This window comes from Acipenser ruthenus, chromosome 29 (assembly GCF_902713425.1).
Source record: "Acipenser ruthenus chromosome 29, fAciRut3.2 maternal haplotype, whole genome shotgun sequence".
Lineage (NCBI taxonomy): Eukaryota > Metazoa > Chordata > Actinopteri > Acipenseriformes > Acipenseridae > Acipenser > Acipenser ruthenus.
The window spans coordinates 6526647-6549137 of NC_081217.1; the positions used below are offsets into that span (position 1 = coordinate 6526647).

Sequence of the window (22491 nt, forward strand, 5' to 3'; positions counted from 1 at the left end):
GCAGCAGTGGTTCCTTCATGTTTTGTTCAACTGTGCCTGCAGTTGAAATGACCTCTAGGGAAAAAGCCAATAATATCTGTTTTGTTATGTTATATATATATTTGTATATATATATATAGATTTGTAGCAGTAGCTTGCAATACAGAAGTTCCTTTTATATAGCATGTCTTCTTTCATTGGAGTGTTGTCACTGTTCTGAAATAAATAGGTGTGAGGTTTGTCTTGTAATTCATAAAAACACAATTTGCAGAATAAGAAGAATGAAAGCGCTCAAGGGCAGTGTTAGACATGAGTAGACACTGTGGATCCTGCCACGAGATTCAATTTGAAATTCTCTCTGGCATTTTATTTTACCTCACCACCTGCTGGGGCCCTCTGTAACCTCCCTCTTTCAAACCCTTATATAAACCTTATATAAACTGAACTGTTCAGCTAGTGCAGCTGCCAGCATTGCAGGAATGTGTTGTGATCTTGGCAAGAGGCCTCATTCACTCTACAATGGACGATACAGCAGACATTACAAAAAGAGACTTATTATTGTGGATTCTGCACCACATAATACCGTGGAAAAAGGAGACCGGGATTAAAAAAAGAAGTATTATTTGACGTTTCAGTCATCCCTCATGGAAACTTCTCTGGTAAAATGAAGATCGCGTCAGCATTTCATTGAAGCGTTATTTAGAATGCTGCTGGTCATAAACGGCTGGAGATTATTATCAAAATGGATTGCAGAAGATTAACCCCTCTTCTCAACCAGCCCAGCTGGTATTTGCACCCTGTCCAACACTTCTGTATCTAGCCCCTGATAATAATCATAATTTTACATGTTTAATGAGCAAAACTATTCTGTGCAGTTGTTCTGTAAGATTTGAGAGCAGAAATCAATTAGTGAACTACATGTACACGTTTGGGACAATAGCACCCTGTGTTCATACAATAAGAGACAGTGAACAATTTATTGAAATAAGGACATCCTGTATTACTGTACAAAGGACTGTTGCCAAAATGAATAACAAATGCAGCCCACAGTGTTTGCGGGGGGAAACAAACAGCTTTTCTGTGCTTTCCCTGTTTCTACAAATAGACTATTAAACACTGGCATTCACTAACTACTTAATTCAACGCAAAAATAAATAATAATTGCATGCTGTTGAGTCGTCAGTCTGCCATTGACAATTGTCGTCAAGCTGCACAATAGATGCCCATCGCCATTCAGATACTGCCACCCCCCCCCCCCCCCCCCCCCCGCTGTTATTTTCACTTGATTGCTTCTACAGGTGTCAATGCAAAAAGTGATCTGATAAGGGGAGCTTAGCATTTAACACCCTTCTCTGCTGAAGGCTTGTTACACACTGTCTCCTGAGGGACTGAGAACTTATAGCAAATTTCAGCCTGCGATCAAAAAGGCATCTCACCCAGTCTGGCTGCCTGAGCTGAATGTACAAGTGAGTGAGAGGGAATTCTTTACATTCTGCACTCTAACTGGTAGACAGACACTGAGCCTGCACCGCTCATAGAACTACACTATACTCCATCACGTTGCTCAGCTTTCAGCTTTAACTGAAACAGTGCAATTAACAGGACCCGAAATTCAACTCCCCTGGCTCCTTGAAAACCCTTTAAAACATTGCCAACCATCATAATGGGGTTTGCTTGCAAACATGACTTGGAACAGCGGCAATTAAATGATATACTGCATCCAAAATAATTTAAATGTTCTTTCGTTGGTTTCACATTTTCTATACGACCGAAGCACATATTATGTTTTTTTTTTTTTTTTTTTTTTTAATATAAGTGAAGAGAAATGTCCAAAGTGCGATAGATATTTTAATTCACAGTCCTGCATTAATATATTATATTATATGCCAGCATTCCACTGCAGTGGTCACATGAATGCTGTCTTTTTCAGTAACCAGTCACTGCTTTTCTTATGACTGTTTCCACCTTTTTTTCAATGTCTCGAGTGACCATTTGAAGACCTGCAAAGTGGCTGTTACACATATTAGGTATGATTTATTGGTAGTATTTAGTTAGCTCTGCATCCAGTTTAAAACTCCAGTTTCTTAACAGTTTGATAAATTTTAGGTAGTTCTGTGAGTTTCTTTGTCTATCGAAATACGCCACGCTCCTGTTGAAAATGAAACACTTTGGGCTGTGTGTCATCGCCATTCTGTTTCATAGACACAGCTTTCTGCTGAAATGTTCCTGAGCTCTCATTCTGAGCTCCCCTGCTGTTAGAGAATGGAAATGCACTGCCACCATCAATTTCTATGAAACGTTCTTAAAATGGCAGTCACTGTAGGATATCTGTCTCTGATATTCAGTGTGTGTGTGTGGAGGGGGGGACCAACCCAATTGTATAGGATTGACCATGTTGCACTGTTGTAAGACATGTTTAAGTAACTTTAATGCAAAACCAAGAACAGACATGAATTGACCCAGGAAATGCATCTGTTGTTGTCCTGCCAATGGATAAACAGCCATACATTCACAGTCTATCCTTCCTTTGAACTTGCTTACTACTGAAAGAGTTGCCAATCAAAGTTACCAGTTACAGCTTTTAAAATGGTACTGTAATTAATCAAATTAACCTAAATGTTTATTAAATAAAGCCACATTTTGCATTGTCTATCGCTTTTTTAAATACCCAATGGGAATGTATGTGTAGCAGTGACACATTTCTTAATATCAAAACAGCAATAATCAATAGAGGTTTGTGATAGCGGTACCAATACATTTTCAGATTACTATTACATGCTATCCTCTGGAGGGCAAGTCAGTTACTTCACAGCTGCTGATCAGTGTTGTGTGAACACTTCTTGGGTTTGTCAAATGTTTTCATTGGTTTCTTTGATATAAAAGTCTGGGACTGTGCAGATAAGATGGGTCATGATGACATTGCTGAAAGGAAGGCATTGAGAACTGAGTGGCCATTAGTGATGTAGGAGCTCAGTGTCTCAAGGCCAGTGTGTACTTTTACACAAAGGCTTTTTATTGTTGACCTAATAGGGGCCATTCATTTAATGGAGGGTTTTGCATTTTGCGGATTGCTGTCCTGCCAAGTGAACCATATTTAGTGCATGACCCATATCTCTGGCTGGAGAGGGAAGGAAAGAGGTAGGCCTACAGTAGGCATCAATTATACAACAGGGGTAGAGTTTGAATTAAATAACTGCCTAGGTGTCCATAGAGGAAAGACCTGCTGGGACAGTGTCTTCTCAGCAACTCCACAGATGCACTGGCTGGGATAATAGCAATTAGCAATTAGCAATTGTGGAGGGAGGCGGAGGGGGGAGGAGACTGTTAACTGTGCCTCCCAAGCATTCTGTAAATGGAATCCATTTTCCTGAAGTTCCATTCCTACTTCCTGGCATTCCTTTGATCTTTTTCAACGAAACTGAAGCATTAGAATTTGAATTCCCATAGAACAGATTTAGGGAATGTTGAGGGGTGTAAGGATAAAGGGTGTCCCAGCATTGTTCATATTGTTCATTGATGTATTGATCTGAATTCTAGATATTGGCTGTTTCCACTGTGGCTTAAGCTGTGCAAAGAACATAAAGATTGGTTTAGAAAAAAAACATGAGCACCTTTATGTAGAATGCCATTCTTTTTGTAATTTGCAATGCTTTTTTATTTAATTAAAACATGTTTGATAAGTAAGTGGCATGCTATTTGTTTGTTTGTTTTGAAATGAAAAACTGAAATCCTTATAAAATGCAGCTTGGTTTATTAATATTGGATTTCAGTTCTTTCTTTTTTGTGGTTCCATTTTGTTCCATTTGGTGACTGCACTGGTAATTGAAGGCACAGACCGTTGCCATGGAAACACACTGAACCCTTGAAGGAGTTTGCAGTATGCGCTAGCTAGTGGAACACTTCTGAAGAGCACAGTCAAATAGATCATTAAGGGGCAGGGTTCTTTCTTTTTAATAAGGTTGCTGTCCTCATTGGCTCAGAAGAGAAGCACTTGTTTGCTGTTAATGGCTGTTATGGGTTTGGGGATTTGGAATAGCTGTGTTTTGCTGGGAGTGGACTCACTGACTGTTCCTATTCTTACAATCCCAGCCACTCACAGCAAGGGTTACTAATGAGCTGCTTTCCCTCAGGAGCAGCCAATCACTGTGGAACACACTGCTTAGGGATTCACAGTGCAGCTCAGCAAAACACAGGCTTCGTTGTTTTTATGATATAAACACTGCACTAGTAAAGCAGTGCAATCCCACGTTGGCACTTCAGCATTGTCAAGTATGTGTGGTCCAGTGGTTAAAGAAAAGGGCTTTAACCAGAAGGTCCCCGGTTCAAATCCCCCCTCAGCCACTGATTCATTGTGTGACCCTGAGCAAGTCACTTAACCTCATTGTGCTCCGTCTTTCGGGTGAGACGTAATTGTAAGTGACTCTGCAGCTGATGCATAGGTCACACAACCTAGTCTCTGGAAGTCGCCTTGGATAAAGGCGTCTGCTAAATAAACAAATAATAATAAAAGTATCCTTATATTTTTCTGTAACTAGACTACTATAGCATTTTTATGAAGGTTCAGATGTACCACAGTGAACCATATTTAGTGCATGGCCCATATCCCTGTCTGAAGTAGAGTTTGAATTAAATAAGAGCCTAGATATATCCCTATATGAATATAGCCTTATATTTTACAGTAATTAGAATACTGGCATGTTTTATACTTATAGCTGGACCATTTAAAAATATTTTTGTTTGTGCATTAACAGTACATGGTTAATTGCCCAAATAAATAAATACATAAATAAATAATTGAACCAGCTGTTCAGAAATATTATCAGTAATACAAAAAAAAATTTTTATTTCTATTGCACGCTCTGAACAGACTGATCCAGCAGTGTAGAATTGTGTTGCTGCTCGAGAGCTCCATAGGATCCCCAGCTCATTACCAATGCCCCGCCCTGACTCAACGTATTCAAACAGGGACATGACAGTTTCATTAGCAGGAAAGTGAGACTCATTTGTTCCCTTCTCGGGTCGTGACCCCTCTTATCTTTGACGATCAAAGCCCATCAAGCAATACATTACCAATCTTGCCAACTCAGCAACTTCTTAACTCCTCGCCCGTGCCCCTTAAACAGCACAGCTGATTGCTTTTGAATATCTTCTCCACAGGAAATAACTGCCTTTGCAGTGTGGTTCGACTTTCTTTTTTCATGAATCTTGATATGGTACAGCTGTTCGGACTGAGGGAGACCATAGTTAGGTTAAACACCATCGTTTTTTGCTTCATGAAATATTTGTTATGGAAATTATACAGCTTGATTCAGTGCAGCATGACTGTGTTCTTGTCTCCAAATGAAACTTGAAACAGAAACATTTCCAGGAAATCTAATTCATTGTAGAAGGAGCTTCGTCAACAGGCAATAGCATAATATTTTCAGTGAGCAATAACACACCCAAAAAACTTACCAGACTAGAAATAATCACTCAATCATTTAATGCTGGGTCTTGGGAACAGTCGCTTCTTATTAGTCTTAAAATTGGAAATGTTTTGTTTTTTCACCCATTAGCCAAAAATAATGTCAGTGATGATTTGGAGTAAATATCTCTGAGAATCTAGCCCATTGTTTATTTACTTTCCCAGGAAACAAACCAGCAGGATAATGTAAAGGCACATTTTTCAATTAAACAAAATACTGCACGATTTCAATATAATCCCCCGCACCCTCCCCAACCCCCTCTACAAAACCGTTTTTAAGCACTATAATATCATTTCCACAGAGAAACATTATTATTAACATCTTTAAATGAGCCTTGAGATTATTCCTTCTTATAAGTCATGCAAACCCTGTTTCTTTTTTTCTGGAAAATGTTCATGACTCAAGCAGTTGCAATGTTCCAGCCCTGGGTTTCCAGCACTGCAGGGGAGATTGCATCAGCATCCTGTCATACTGTAATCCTAGAGAGTCATTCTAGTTTCACAAGTTCATAGTATCACTATGAAGAATCTTTTACTCACACATTTGTGAAAAAGGCTGTTTTTCTTTTTTTCTCTATGTTTACCACATTTTACAATATGTAACTGTTCATATAAATGCATTTTGATTTTTTTTTTTTAAAGACTTCATAATACATTATTTTATATGCTGTTACATTTGATTCCCTCCACATGCTCCATGTTTTTTTTTAAAACAATTTTCATGTTAGCTGGTGGAAGGAAACCCAGTCGTCTGGACTGACGAGCAGCTTTTTGTTTTATAAATCATTAATCAAGAAATGCACACACAGACTGTGAAAACCCACACGGGTTGATTTCACTGCCCAGGGCTAATGATAGGAATGCTTCTTTTCTTTGCTGTGTTATGCATATTGTCATGCACAATAAGAGACCACACTTTGTAATTTGTGGTTCAAAGTAAACTGGTAATAATGTTTAAAAAAAATGATTTAGGAGAAACATGTGCCAGAATAATGAGGGGCAACCGGTTCTCTGTTGGTGTGCCATACATCATTCAGACAGCAGTGTTGTGTTGCCTTCTGTACTGCCTGTCAACGGGTTCAAAAGAGGAAAAAAACTGGCTGTGTGTATGTATTACACATTTATATGCTCAGAGCCAGATTGCCACATAGCCAATAACTTCAGTGATTTCAATGTGTTATGTTCCAATAACTTGCTCTGGTGTTTGGTACACTGAGAAGTGTACCAAAGTGTATGGATATTTTTGTTCTTACTTACAATACTGGCAGATTAAAAATCAAACCTCAAATTACACTATAGTCTGATCATGGGATCGTTGTCAGAGAACTGGGTTAAACCGTGTTCAAAAGTAGCTTGAGAATACCCTTTTTATTTCTCTTAGATCTTTGCATTTTTTTTTTCTACCTGAATTCAGTTGTTATGGCCGTCTTGTTGCTTGTGACTCACTGTTTATTGTTCTCTGTGCCGAAATATACACAATAAACTAATCACAGACGGGACCCCAAATAAGCAATCTTACTGCTCCTTTTCTTTTCATTTTAAATAGCAGCCCTATTAATAGAATGGTATTTGACTATACAATATGTAAAACCTGCATTAAAATGCTGAATGGGTAGATTTACCAGAGCTTTGCTGTAAAATATTCCTGATGACAGCAATCATGGATAAAATAACAGGATGCGTTTATGTATTTGGTCTTTTAGAATCTCAAGAAAAGAGGAGCTCGCGCCATTAATAAAACCGACAAGAAGTCATCGCCTCAGGTAACGGGTTTCATTAGTTCTTTACTGTTACTGTCAGTAAAATGTATTTTATAACCTTTTGCCTTGGGGTCAGTATATGGGTTTGTGAATAAGGTGTTTGTTGTTGGCACTATTACAGAATATTGGGAAACTGTGGTTGAACATGGCTTTTTACTGAAATGATATGCCGTAGTCTCTTACATTAAAATACTGCAGTGTAGGGTTAAGAGCATGTGGTCACGTCAAGTGAAAAAGATTTAGAAACCTCTGACTTCATCTTGTTAAAGTATACCTTGATTTAAACACCCAATATAATGACATGTTTCAAAGACTTCAGGAATTGTATCTTATTAAAGGGAACAAACAGCACCCATTGTTCCATTGACAGGGTCATACATTATTTTACAACCCATATACATGTATTGAGATACCGGCAATGTGTTTTGCAGGACATACAGTTTCATTGTATAAAAGGGTTTACTGAATTTCAGGAGGACAGCGCCGACCTCAAGTGCCAGCTTCACTTTGCGAAAGAGGAATCAGCCCTCATGTGCAAGAAGCTGACCAAGATGGCCAAGGAAAACGACAGCATGAAAGAGGACCTGGTCAAGTACAGGTCTCTGTACGGAGACCTGGACAGCTCTCTCTCTCTAGAGGAGATGGCTGACTCTCCACACTCCAGAGAGGCCGAGCTGAAGGTCCACCTCAAACTGGTAGAGGAAGAAGCCAACCTCTTGAGCCGGAGGATCGTGGAGCTCGAGGTAGAGAACCGTGGCGTGAGAGCTGAAATGGACGACATGAAGAGCCAAGAGCTTCAGGGTCATCTGGTCCTGGCTTCAGCCAGCTACGGGGAGTGTGGGGAGAGCATGATGGAGCTCAAAAGACACCTCCAGTTTGTGGAAGAGGAGGCCGATCTTCTGAGGAGGTCCCTCCTGGAGCTCGAGGAGCAGAACAAACTCTTGATGAACGATCTGAACAAGTACAAATCGGAGCATGACCTTGACACCACCATGTCGGAGGACAGCTGCTCGGTGATAAGCGAGCCCTCGCAGGAAGAGCTGGTGACCGCCAAGCTCCAGATCGGCGAGCTCAGCGGGAAAGTGAAGAAGCTCCAGTATGAGAACAGAGTCCTTCTCTCCAACCTCCAGCGCTGTGACCTGGCCTCATACCAGTCCACACGCCCCTCAATGGAGACGGACGCAGAGGCTGGAGATTCGGCCGAATGCATTCCAACTCCAATCAGGAGAGAAGGACCCATCGGTGGGGAGAATGATTCCAGGGAGGACCAGGAGAGGTCTACTGGGATAAGGAGCAACAGGAACCCGGAGTTTTTTTCACCACGATTCCTTGGAACAAGAGACTTTGAGGCTATGCTGACCATCAAAGATCAGGCTGAACTTGTTAGCAAAGCCATAGATCTTTTGATATCGGACTCTAATGGGTTTACATCGTATCCAAAGGTTTGTCCTACTATTGATTCCACAGAGCAGACTTTGAACGAAAGTGTTGATAAAAACGAAGCCCCCAGTGACCTGAAGCTGGTTAGTGCCCTTAATATCAGGCTGAGTGCTTTGCAGAGGGAAATGGTCTCCTTCATGAAGAAGGTAGACAACCTCAGGGAATCTTTCAAGGAGCAAATAGAAGGTGTCTCGCCATTACCTATTCTAACAGAATCAGGAAGCTTTTTATCAACAATGACGTCAACGTCCCAAGATTGTACACCAGAGGTTCTGAGCAAAGGACTGGTCACTGACCAGAAGGTAAGAATCCCCTCTATACCAAACTTCCCCAGCAGTGATTTTTTTCCTTTTGCTTTATTTACCATGCTCTGCTGTTGCATTCACAAAAAATAAAACAAATATATACTAATATCATGGCCAAAAAAAAACAAATATCAAGCTGCTAATAATTAAAGATAACACCCTTTTCTGCATGGTAATAAATCACTACAAAAAAATATAGATAGAACTCTAATCTAATGGCATGTGCATGTTTTGGAAGGTTGTTCTGGCAATTGAGTGCCTTAAAACGCTTACCATTGGATACAAATAGTGACACAAGGTTTGCCATGTAATGATGACTTTGTTCTTTCATTCTGTGTTGTATACCTGTTATAATGGCTCCTGCAAACAAAACTCTGCTGGGATTGTATTTGCTCACAAAGCATCTCCCCTGACACCTCTTGGTTTGATAGTGCACATGGTGCCAATACATCCCATGGCAGGAAGTAGTCTTTTAATGATTAGGGACATCATAAATATTTAACTTCACATGGCCTCAGTAATGTAATCCTTTAAGTGTATCTATTGCCCCATTCAAAGTGGAACTTAGTCTACCTGTCCACTTGTACTTGCCTAAACAGTATGCAGTTTTATTGTTTTAAACTAAAAAACCTATTTAAAAAAAAACTAGTATATTTTAAATAGCAGCAGTACAGCTTTTTAGTGTGACTCACAATTAGACCAGAATAACCAGAGAGTATACTACAGGATTGAAGGTTGACTGTTGCTCACTGCGAGGCTGCTGAGAATGCCCGGGCTGCCTTCCATGAACATGCAGGCTAGTTAGTACAGAGCTCTATTACCTGCACGCCTCTGCAGCCAGTTAGAACTCCCTCTTCCCTCTCACTGCATGGGCACCATAACTGGTGTTTGCACACTTTTTTTCCCTTTCTTCTCTCTTTGTTTTTCTTTCCCCATCCCCCCCAACCCCCCCACCAGCAAATCCAGCCCATCCTCCTGCTCATTGTTGTTTTGATTTTGTTGTCCACACTGTCTTACGCCACTGTGATAAAGCTGTTTTTCCTTTACATACTTTTCTTTGTCTTGTAGTTTATTCAATGTTTACAAGAGCCATTTTTTGTGTTTTTTTCTGTTTCACCCCCCTTCACCCCTCCCCTCCTCTCTCCTCACCCCCCTTCTTCTCTCCCCTCTCCTCACCCCCCCTGTACCCCTCCCCTCTCCTCACCCCCTTCTCCCCTTACCTTATCCTTTGTTTTATTTTCATTAACTTGCCCATGCATGCATGCAGCAGCCTGACTTTAGGGATCAAACGGAGTGGCAGCTAGCAGGCCAGGGACACGGACAGCCAGGGGGCAACCTGAACAGCCCTGATGGGGACCCGAGCAAAGAGACCAACAGAGAGTCCAAGACCTACAAACAAGACGAGCAGGAATCCTACCCTAGTGAGGTGCATGTTTTAACCCCTTACCTTCTAGAATTGTCAATTCCCAATACATCCTATTTGTCTTCTCCTCAGGAACGGTCTGTTTCCAGTACTGTAAAGTCATATACTTGTGGGTGCTGTGGTCTTATGTTTCATAGTGTTGCATTGTTAAGGCAACCAAACTATAAACATACACACTTTAATGGATCCCAATTACATGTCGCACGGTACATTATATCATTCATGATGGTATTTATTATTTATTAGTGCTTCAAAGCCCCCCAAAAATTCGAATTTCATTAAGAGTTCAAGAACTCCCCAATGTAATCAACAAACACACTGCTCACTTAAATATGCCTTGCAGTAGTCCTGCAGGGTGTTAAATACTAAAGTCGCTGAAATGCTTCAATGGTAAATCTAAATTGTTGGAAAGAAACTGAGCTTTTTGATGTTGCCTCTCGGTGATTAATGTATTCACTGGCCTCTCTTCTCTTCTCATCCCGCGGCTCGTTGTGCAGATCAAAGCCCTGCAGTCGGTTCTCTTGGAGGCGAAGGAGAGTATCCGGGGCCTGCAGGAGCAGCTCTCCCAGGAAAGACAGACTCGCAGCAAGGAAGCCGAGAGCTGCACTCAGAGGATCTCACAGGTTGGTGCGGAACGAGGTTTTCTACTTTACTTTGCTGGTTACCAATAGCAACAAGGTTCAAGGCGGGTGGGGGGGGGGGGGGGGGGGGGGGGGGGGGGGGGAATGAGGTGCTGGAAAGATGCCCCTTTTGGAAAGGCATTAGGAAAAGCTGAGATGTACAATTATGTAGGCCATACACACCGCTTTGTTTTTGCATTTCAGCCGCAATGGAATGCTCCGTTTGCTCCAGTAAAGTTATGTGTTGAACGGAATTTGAAAATATGTAATTAGCAATTAGTAAATGTGACTGTCTTACAAATGTTTATTGTTTGGGCAATTGTTAAATGAATCAGTCTGGGGAAAAAAGGTGAAGAAAAGATACAGGGTGGCGCCCTCATGTTCTTCTGCTCTGCTTCTCCTTTCCTGTGCAGCTGAAGGAGGAGCACCAGAAAGCTCTGCTCCGGAGGGACTTCGAGCTGCAGAGCCTGCGCTTGCAGACCCGTCTGGAGCAGAAGTCCTGGAGCCAGGAGAAGAACCTCATGGTGCAGGAGTCCCAGCAGCTCAAGCAGGGCCTCCTGCTGCTCACCCTCAAACTCAAGTGCTTCCTCAAGCAGTGGAGGCTGGGCAAGAAGCTGGACAACAAGGGGCCAGACTTCCTGGAGGTGAGAACCAATCATTGCAGCACTCTCCCGGGCAACCAATGGGGGCGAAATCGTCAGTAAAAGACTTCTCATTTCTACTCATTGAAGAGTTTCTTTTTCCATTCTAATCCTTTACTGATTTGAGTCCATAGCATAAGATAGCCAGCCCCCCATGTCCTTCACATGCAGTCTGTATAAAAGTGGTTCAGAGTTGATATTTATGATTGCTTTTTTCCATCAGTGTTTAAAGAAACTTTAATCTACTGGCTATAGTGAGATTATCAGTTTGAACAGCACCCAGATAGTGCTGTAAATCCCTCTAAATCCTAATCCATGCATACTAAGGGTTTACACTAAATCTTCTGCGAATCAGCTTTATTTTTAGTAATAAATAGGGGATAGGAGAGGCAGTCATATTTGTAATCTTAGGAATGATCTCTGAAGATCTTATCTTACTTTAGCTCCTGTGTTATTACAATGGAAATTGGGTTACTTGGGCTCTTCCAGTTTTGTCTTGTTTTTCTGAACCAGAGAAATGACTGGAAGCCTCTGTTTGTTTTGCAGGTTAGCAGCGTAAAGGATCTATACATGCTAATTGAAGAAGAGGAGTTGGCTCCACACCAGCTGGATAACAAGACCGCCGCCGCAGACGATAAATCTCAGAGTTCTGTAACCCTGGAGAGAGTTGATAGCATCGTGGAGAGAAATTACAAGCAGGTACTACTGGGGATAGCACAGCATAGTTATTAGCGTGAAGATATGTGAACAAAGGAGTAATAACAAGGGTTTAAACTTCTCCGAAGAAGCATTAACACATTTTTGCCGCTGATATTGTTTGTTGTCCTGACTTTATTTTCACTTTGACACATTTTTCTCGATGCATCTCTATAAGTTCCTTTCCTATGTTACAGGTAACAGCACCCCACTAAAATCTTGCATTCCCATCCACCATAAGAAACTATGTGGTATCCTGGTATTAAATACTAATGTGACAGGATCAATGGGAGTCAAAGTGAAAAAAAAGTGGAAAACAAAACCAATCCACAATGCATCATGGGAATGTTGCTATAGCAATAGAGGAAAGAAAAATCATTGGTCATCCAAACGTTTCCACTTCTAAAGAAAGAGAGAAACACGAGTTAACAGGACTGTACAGTGTTCTGAGCACCTTCTAGTCTGAATGCAAACAAATTACTATTTGGATTTAAATGCAATAACTGAAAGACAGACTCAACCTTGTGACCAATGTTCTCCAAAAGCTTTAAACCACCACAAGCTGCTGAGTCATTACATGCTGGGTTATTTCCAGATAGCATGGTTTCATTCTACATTCAGAGTAAACATGGGAAGAAGTCACCAAATCAAAGTAACAATCTCTCTCAAAGAAATGGAGGGCCTGGGGTGTGTCAGACCAGGATAGAACAGGAGTGTTAAAGATTCAGGCTTTTTTCTCACCTTGAAGAATGTAAAGCCATCTTGTTCTACAGCTCTGCTCTCACGAAGCCAGTGTAAGTAAACGACTGCTCTGTTCTCTGCAGGCGAGCAAGCTGGGCAGTGCCCTGGCTGACCTGAAGGAGGCGCTGTGGGAGCTGTGCACGGAGCTGCAAGAGGAGAGGCGCGGCTCCGAGGAGCTCACGCAGCAGTTCGCCAAGGCCAAGTCTGCCTGGGAGGTGGAGAGAACCGAACTCAAGTGCCACACCATGCAAGTGAGTGGCTTTCCGCTCCTACCTTCCAGACTAATGTACTGTAAAACACGGAACGTTTTGCATTTATTAACCCTTACGTGCATGGCGACCTCATGTGGGGACACTCATTATATGGGGGCATACGGAAGACGTGAATGCATGACAACCTCATATGATACAATTTTTTCCCTCTATAAAGCAATGGAAAAAAATGTATTGTGTCCAACACTACTTTTTTCAGCTATTTTCAATATTTAATGCATGAAAGGGGAAAAAAATCTAAAATATCAGAAAAATACACATGCTACAAAATTAGCCAAATTACTGAACTGAGTTCATATACAGTATATGTATACTTTCTCAGGGATGAATAAAATGAATTGTATCCTCTTTTTCCTCAGGGATCGTTCTGCGATCCCCATTTTATAGGGAAATTGAAGTAGTCTTTCTAATTAAACCAGCCGTGGCAAAGCAAATGTAGTCAGGAATTCAACCTGCTTAAGAATTTGGCCAGGATCCACTTCTCAAACTTATAAGGTAGTGAATTACACTTAATGCATTTATCATTTTTCCTTGTGAAAGGCAAATATTATGGCTTACCACAGTTCAGTGTTTCTGAAAAGGGCACCACAGTCAAATAGTACACAGAGATTTAACAGGACACCATTTAGAGACAATTTATAGTGGGGTCCCAGGCCATTATTTAAGTGTGTCTGGCATCCCCTGTCCGGTACCTTCTCCAAACCAACCTTGTGTGAAATGCTAAGAGGTTGACAGCCACACTCCTGCATTAATAGGGTGCATTTTCTTCTTGGAGGGTTGTCAAGTTGCCGTTTCCCCATTAATATCCCACTTTACTGCCTTGTTTTTTTGTCCTTTGACGCCCATGCCTTGTGGTTGGAGTTTCATTACCTTGTAAACGTTCAAGTCAAGCATTACGCCAGAGCTTGTCATTAAACTGAAATGCTAAACAGCTCAATTTAATGACCGGTCTTTAAACTTGCTTAATAACTAGAGTATTTCAGGTATTTTCAGCCCTTTAGTCGAGCTGATTGGCAGTTTAGCTTTTTGCAAAGTCTGTTTATGACCGCACTTTCCTTTCTGTTTTTAGAATTTCAAAATTCGCTGATTCTGCTTTTCATTTTTATTTTGTTTTATTTTTGAAAGGCCAAACTTGAGCAAATCCATATCGCATAAACGATCCCAGCGGGATTTGATCCGTTTTACATTCACAGCAAATTGGCAGCTTCTACCTTATGGAATTGATTTGTACCCCACTATTTTTATATCAGGAGGCAAAGCAAATGTATGTATTAAAAAGATGTTTTATTTGTCAACGTACTTTCACGCAGCACGGATTTGTTTATAGCTCTGGCGTTTTCTTTTTTTCCTTCCCATTAGGCTTATAAAGACAAACCTTCAGCTGTCTTATGACTTAACAGATGGTTGCTGAAGCAATTGCTGTGTTTATAGACATCAGTTTCCTTTTATGCATTCAAATAAAAATGCCGCAGTTGGGCACTGCTTGAAGAACATTCATGATCTGAATCACATTGGAGAGGCCATTCTTTGTGCCGTATTAAATGGAAGTAATTGAACAGTTTCCTGCTAGATAGAATGAAGCTATTATTCATCGCAATGGCGTTGTGTGCTTCAGGCTAAAGTATTATTATTATTTCCTGTTATCTGGGGGTAAGGTCTATTTTGTTTGCTTGTAATCAGACTACCGACTCAACAAAGCCATTATCTTGCCCCACTTGAGACCTATACAGTTTTATAGGTGAGTTTGTGTGGTCTTGTGTGCAGCAGCACTTGAGTCAAGCCAAACCTGCGTGGAGTCTTTAGTTATTCTAAACGCTTGTGTCTGACAGCTGGAGTGCAAGGCAGGGAAGGCTGGCCCGGAGAAGGCACCTACGGAGCTGAAAGCAGCTCTGAAGCGGGAGCGCGAGGAACACCAGCACCTGCTGGCCGACTCCTACGCTGCAGTCATGGACCTGACCAAGCAGCTGCAGATCAGCGAGAAGAACTGGAGCCGAGAGAAGCTGGAGCTCCTGGAACACTTTAAGCAGGAGCAGAGACATTGGGAGCAGAGACTCCAGGACACCCCGAGCAAAACCAGCCAGGTAAAACACCTCGAGAAACGCAGCCGCTTTTCATATTTACACAGTAGAACCAACGTAGTCTGAACTCTCAGTCTAATTAAAACATTCAGTCTACTACCTTTAACCTGAGGAATAAAAATAAGAAAACCCAAGAAAAAGCTAGGAGGACTGTGTGTTGGGTTGACTAAGTGAGGGGTTTGTGACTGTTCTTTCTTTGCTTGCTGTCCTCACAGGAAAGTGATGCCACACCTTTCAAAACCCCTATTTATATATTTCTCTAGTTCCTCTTATAGGGTTAGTCACAAAGACAGGTGAGGATGGTTAAATGTATGCGCTTTGTGACCCATGATTTAGTTTAGCACATGTCTTTCTCATCCCCCTTTGATTTTGACTAACGGAGATGACTAACAATACATGTATTTATATGACAAACCACACACAAATACAGTGAGGTCATTGTTGGATGAAATACACTGATTTACGTATTTTAATCTCTATGAATAGAATAGAAGGGGCTATAGATCTGGTAAACATGAAGGGGATCACTCAAAGACAGTATGCCAAAATGTCACAATTTCTGTTTGTTTCTAAAGCAAACAATCTGATCCAATTGAACCCTTTTAGGACTTTTAGCATGATGTGGCAAGCTGCAGTTATTCCCTGACTTTATACTATTTTCTCCATTTCATTTTGTAATCCTATTCTCAAGGAACAGATTTGCTTTACCCTGGCTTCAGTTCACTTTCCCTCAGATACACGCCCAATCCTGAAAAACAGCAAACAATTGTTAAAAAGAATTCCTTTTGCAGTGACGTTCCTCAATAGAAGAACAACTTTTCCTCATTGTGTCTAACAATAGCGGAGTATACATTAACCTATAATGTGTCAATATTGTCAAATCTCATGGACAATATTGCATTGCTTGCTGTGGTTATTTTATTCTCTAGCACAGACTTGTGATTTAAAATAGCCCAGGCTGAGGAACTAGGTTACAAATGCACCCATGGTACAATTTTAACCTTAATTTAGCAAAATTGATGATGTCACTGTAGACATAGCTCCACTACTGTGCCATTAAGGAACATGTTTCTTCAATGCCATCATTTTGATTTAATCAAGGCTTTATAAATATATATTGGAGTTTACACAACTGCATTGGTAATTGATACTTACAGCACTTCTATATATTATCATTTACAGACTTCACATGAAAGAATTACTGAAAAAGAAATATCCTGTGAGCCAGACGCGATGGGAACAAATCTACAGAGGTGAGATAATGCTATTGCTTTTTTAATCAGCAAAGGCTGTTGAATTGTGTTCGTTTTATTCCTGTATTTTGTTATTCTTTGTGTTACTTGACAGCTGATTTTTCCATATATTTACATTCCCCTTAACCTTGCTTATATGCCATGCCTTAAATATATACTTGGCTAGCATCTAAAAGGATTTTTTTTTTTTCAGGACCAAATCCGTTTCTTCCATGTCCGAGTTCGAGAGCCTCTTAGATTCCTCTCCCTTCGTCCCTGCCGACGGCAACAATGACAACAACAGAGACCAGAAGGGTCAGTCAGGCGTCCAGGCGATCCCCAACAACCTCTCCAACCTTGGGGAGCTCAACAAGAAGAACTGGGAGTATTTGACAAATGAGAAGGTTGAAACGTCTGACCCTTTCAAGACCTGGGACGGTCCAACGATGGCCAACCATGACACATCGCAGAAACACATACAGAGGAGCTATACCGCGCCGGATAAAACTGGCATCCGGATCTACTACAGCCCGCCCGTGTTGCGCAGGATGGAAGGCTGTGTTATGCAGGGAAAAAACGAGGAGAAGATGATGGCTGAGCCAGGCTACTTGTTCACCACTGCCAAGCCCAAAGATCTTGGAGATTCAGAAAATCCTTCAGAAAGCACGTACGGCAGATGGCTCTGCAACTTTTCTAAGCAGCACAGGGACCTCCTGGACAGCAGCTCTGTGCCTCACACTGTGGCGGCCACTGCAGGATTACCCTTGCCCTTCCACAGCCTGGAGATATCTGGCAACCTGAGCGACGACATGAAGGAAATGACAAACTGTGTGAGGCAAGCCATCCGTTCCAGCTCTCTGGAGAGAAAGTGCAAGGACACTGCTAGCCAGACCGTGGGGGTCACCACCACTGCCACCCAGACTACACAGTTTGTCAGCATTGGCCTGCAGACAGAGGGCCCGAGAACCAGCCTGCACTCCAAGAGTTGGTCGCCCAGGAGTTCTTCACTGATGTCAGCCCGCAGCAGGCAGATATCAACGTCTTTAGATAAGGTCCACAGCAAAATTGATCGTCCATGTTATTCACCCAAGTATGGTTCTCCCAAGCTGCAGAGAAAGTTGTCGACATCCTCATCCAAGTTGGACAGCTCTAAAGACCGAAGCCTGTGGAACCTCCACCACAGAGGACAGAATGGGTCAGCATGGGCCAGGTCTACCACCACCAGAGACAGCCCCGTATTAAGTGGCCTCAACGACGGGCTCTCCAGCTTGTTCAACGTGGTGGAGCACTCTGGTAGCACTGAATCTCTATGGAAGGGAATCCCACAGGAGAGTAAAACCAAGGCAGAAGTTCCCAAGTATGGCATCGTCCAAGAATTCTTCCGCAACGTCTGTGGCAGGACTCAAACTCCTGGTCCTGGTGGGGAAAGACAACAGAAAGAAGCCATCCTGGAAGACGGGAGCAAGAAACTAGACAGTGCTGTTGCTGCATCTTCTTCACTCGGAAATACCCATTCAGATAACGTTGCAAAGATTGTGAACAAGAGACTTCTGAAGCAGTGCATGAAAGACAACCTAAACCATGGCAGCAAAGATTCTACAACAAGAAACATGAGTTCATCAAATGCACTCGAGGTAAATTTCCATTTTCCATGGTCCCTTATGAAATAAATAAGATATTGTAGCTTCTAGCAACACTTAAAATACACATATGGAAACAATGACAGGTAACAATTCCTAAATAATTTTATAAAGAATAAATATTTAAGTTTATATATATTTAAAGTTTCCACATATAAATGAATTGCGTTCCAAGTTTTAAAAATATATACATTGCATTCCTTTTTTTGCATACTGGTAATTGTCTTTAACCCTAAGTAATTTCAGGATACAGGTGGCACAAGGTGACGCTGTGATACACTTAAGCGGCCCTGTGCTCTTGAGAACCTGCACAGTAATCACCTGCTGTATTGAGTAATGAAAACAAGCCCCCTTCCTGTTCTTCAGCGTACTAACTTGACGGTCCCTCTTCACAGGATGCAGCTTGTGACTGTACATCTCAGTCGCTCACCTCTTGTTTTGCACGTCCCTCTCGATCGACCACCCGTCACTTACACCCGCAGTGCAAGCTGCGCTCCACAGATCCCAACGCAGCTGAAGAGAAAGGAGAGGCAGCCGAGTGAAGACACTGCCCTCGTACTGGGGCACCCTGCCCAGAACACAGGCTAGCTCTGCCCTGAACGAGGAGGAAAGCAGGCTGACTTAAACCATACCAAGCCATGAGCTAAAAGCATCTGGAATGTTGCCTGGGCTGGTCTCCTTTTCATTATCCATACTGTATTCTGACTAGCCAAATATTAGATTAGCAACACAGGTCTGAATTCAATTATTTATTTTTTTTTTGGATGGAGGTGAAAACGTGAATTCATACCTGTAAGGATATTTATTTGGATGCAAGCAAGCAACACACAATGAATATGGTCCAAATAAATATTGTGTCGCAAAAGTTTTTTTTTAGCTCATTGTTGCTCTTGTAAGGTCTTGCAGCATTTCCCTCCACTAAAAAGGGAATTAACTTGGGCCTAATAGTCAGCATATTCGCAAACTCTGCCAGAATGATACAGAAGATGAACAATGTTATTTGCCTTTGCCAGTGTAGCCTGGCAAAGTAATGCTAATGAATGGGTGTCGGAAATCTTCGAGAAGCCTTTTTACTCGAAAAAGCCGCCCAAGAATCCTGTGTAAAATATGTTTTTGTAACATTTCACTTTATCCGTTCTAAAAAAGGGGTTTCAAACCGGGCAGTTTGGAGAGCACTTGTCACCTGGGAGCTATTTTCAAAAGGCCATTTCATCCAACAACTACTTATGGGTTCAGATTGAACCCCATCACTTCACTGCATTTCAGTAGCCTGGAGTTTGTCACTCTTGACTCTCGTCACATGAGGGTATTTTTTCAACGAGGAACTGGCCATTATAAATCACTGACAACACTGCTATGGGAAAATGTCTTGTTCTGTAGGACTCAAATGACAGGAGGACCATTTTTAAACCATAATCCAAGATTGTGTCTGTATACTGAGAAATACATGTTACAATGAAAGGTGGTGCATCAGTCTGATAGGACCGAGGCTTTAACACTAAAACCGAAGGGAAAAAAAGAAATCATGCTGAATTTAATTTGTTTCTTAATAATTCATATTTATATTACTTTGATGCCAAGGGATTCATTTTACAGTGCAATGTATTGTGTTATATATGTATCTATAATCTTAATGGTGCTGATACAATTAATTAATGACTAGATCTCACAACGTTTAAGTGCATTGTCACAGGATCCAAACAGATTTTTATTTCTATTGTGGTAGCTACGCAAAGGATAAGTATTAAGACTTCTTGAGATAAATGAATATACAGTAGTGCAAATCGACTTCACTTCACTGCAGCCCACAAACCTCTCCAAATGTGTGAGAGCCCAGTAATGACCTCCTATAAACACATTCTCTAAAAACAGAAAAAGACATTCTTTGTAACCTTGAACCGCTGTCAGTTACACTTGCAAGCCACCCTGAAAAGCTGCCATTACATTCTGTTCTGCCAGACTGATCTGTTTCATTGTCATGCCCTGTACCTCACAGTACAGTTTTCAATCTAGACAACCCCTTATCCAGTTGTAATCAAACTTGTTTAGTGCATTCATTTGCACAAGTTATCAGAGTGTCATAATCTGAGGATATAAACAAAGATACTGTCTACACTGGCATGCACATACTGTGGATGTAGGTCACGGTCCTTTTTAATAATGCTGATGTTATTATATGACGTTAGGATTACTGTCAAATGAAATGATACTTTTTTTCCAAGGAAAAATTAGGCATTACTGTGTCAATATTCATTAACTTCTTTGGAGGAGGGACTGCTGTACAAAGCAATCTATAACACATACAACAGCGAGCACTGTCTTGGCTGAAATCAAATGGAAGTCATGTTTAAAATGGATATGTGTGCCTTTCGTGAATTCAGACTGATTGACAAAATGGCTCATTTGTATTTGAACCTCATATCTGATATGATCACACTTTTCAGTACAACCTTACAAGCAGACCACATAACTTCCAAACACCTCTGAAAGCCGTAAAATGGATGCTGTAGCATTCGCTATCGTTGCATGAAGTTCATTTTAATCCTGTGGGCGACTTTTCCAAATTGTTTTACCTGTGGAATTGAAAAAAATATATAAAAGTGAAGAAATCGTTTATGCACAAAATGCCAAAATGGCATTGACATATTTTCCAATTACTTTCAGAAAACTTGTAAAGTACTGATCCAGTTTGTAAGCCACATTTTCTAATTCTTGTATTTAAAAAAAACCTGTATTTAAGGTCCATGAACTACTTTAAGATTTTTTTTTAATTATTTTTATCTTATTGTAAATATTTAGGTGTGGTAGCTTTTTATTTTATTTTTTATTTATTTTTTTATTTGTAAAGTTAAGATTTTTTTTAGAGCAGTTTTTGATTTACGTTTAATATTGGGAGCGCAGCAACTGTTTTTGTAAAAAAAATTCAAATAAAAAGCTTGTAACCGTGGTTTCCGCGTTACCGAGGCAGTTTTAGTGATTAGCATCTATTGCATGTCACCAAGGGATACATTATACTGTATATAGCAAAATACTGGATTGTAGGCTTAGTCAAAACGATCATTTGGAGCACATTTAAAATGTCAGACCTCTCAGATCAAGTTAAACACTTTCATCTAAATTACATCCTAACCCACTGTAGCCCACTTTTTCTATTAATAAATAAAGAATGAATGGTATTTCACATTGTCTGGAGAACCTCATCTGTTTTACAGAATGCTGTACCACATTTCTACATATAAAAAGAGTGTTATAGTTAAGTATTACATCAATAGTTTTTATTCAAACAGTGTCCTAGCTATAGCATTCATATAAAGTTTAAAAGTCAGTGGTCCCTCTATGCCCTACGTGTTTAACTGGAGAGGTTCAGTCACACACTAAGCTAATAAGAATTAGAACATCTATAAGCATTCCAAAGAGTGTTCCGGAATGATCTTTCTGACTTAACCTGACAGACATTCATTCAATAAAACATTTTCATCATGAAGCTGTAAAAAAAAAAAAAAAAAGATCATAGTACTGTTAATATTTGCTAAATTATTGAAACGCCTGTACATTTTCTTTCTTTAAAAATATTGTTTTTGAAAAAAAAAAAAAAAAATCATTTCAGGCTATTGTAACTTAAAACAAATATAAACCTGATCATTTATATTCTGTTTCTATCTTTGAGTAGGAAATGTTTAATGTCTAATGATTTTGAGCATTTTGTTAAGTGTTGAAGAAGCCTATTCACCACTGAGAAGAAAAGACACATTAGAAGTAAATTAACATTTGGTTTTGGGGGCTGGGGAGGGTTATTTGAACGGTGAATTTGTCGGCTCAAATATCATTGCTATTGTTTGCCATCATTCATAATAAATGTTTGTTGAAAACCAGACTCTTGTATTTTTTTTTCATTTCATGCTATTTTGCTGAAAAGTGGCTTTAACAGAACTAGGGTCTGGTAAGGACATGAGAACACAATAGAGCCGTCCTGGCTAATGCCTGAACAAAATGTTCACAATATTTGTAATGTATCAGCCCTGTTAAGGAAGACATACTTGATATACTGTGTTACCATTCTTACATCTTAATAACCCTGAATTTTACAAATCTGACAGTATTATTATTATTATTATTATTATTTATTTCTTAGCAGACGCCCTTATCCAGGGCGACTTACAATTGATACTAGCACACAATGAATGGAAATGTTAAAGACAT

General features: G+C 40.6%; 1 protein-coding gene across 2 annotated transcripts in view; it reads left to right on the top strand.

Annotated features, from left to right (window-relative positions):
• Positions 1-22163, top strand: part of LOC117962925 (protein SOGA1-like) — a 33366-nt gene extending 11203 nt beyond the window's left edge. Inside the window, exons 4-14 of one of the 2 annotated variants that reach the window (XM_034908284.2) lie at positions 7147-7206; positions 7677-8945; positions 10216-10374; positions 10869-10994; positions 11405-11635; positions 12179-12331; positions 13153-13320; positions 15171-15422; positions 16602-16672; positions 16866-18285; positions 18687-22163. In XM_034908284.2, coding sequence (XP_034764175.2) covers positions 7147-7206; positions 7677-8945; positions 10216-10374; positions 10869-10994; positions 11405-11635; positions 12179-12331; positions 13153-13320; positions 15171-15422; positions 16602-16672; positions 16866-18285; positions 18687-18833 — 4056 coding nt within the window. In that variant the 3' untranslated portion in view covers positions 18834-22163. The remainder of the gene's footprint in view (positions 1-7146; positions 7207-7676; positions 8946-10215; positions 10375-10868; positions 10995-11404; positions 11636-12178; positions 12332-13152; positions 13321-15170; positions 15423-16601; positions 16673-16865; positions 18286-18686) is intronic. The other variant, XM_059003639.1, reaches the window with a different exon arrangement.
• Positions 22164-22491: the final 328 nt, after the last annotated feature.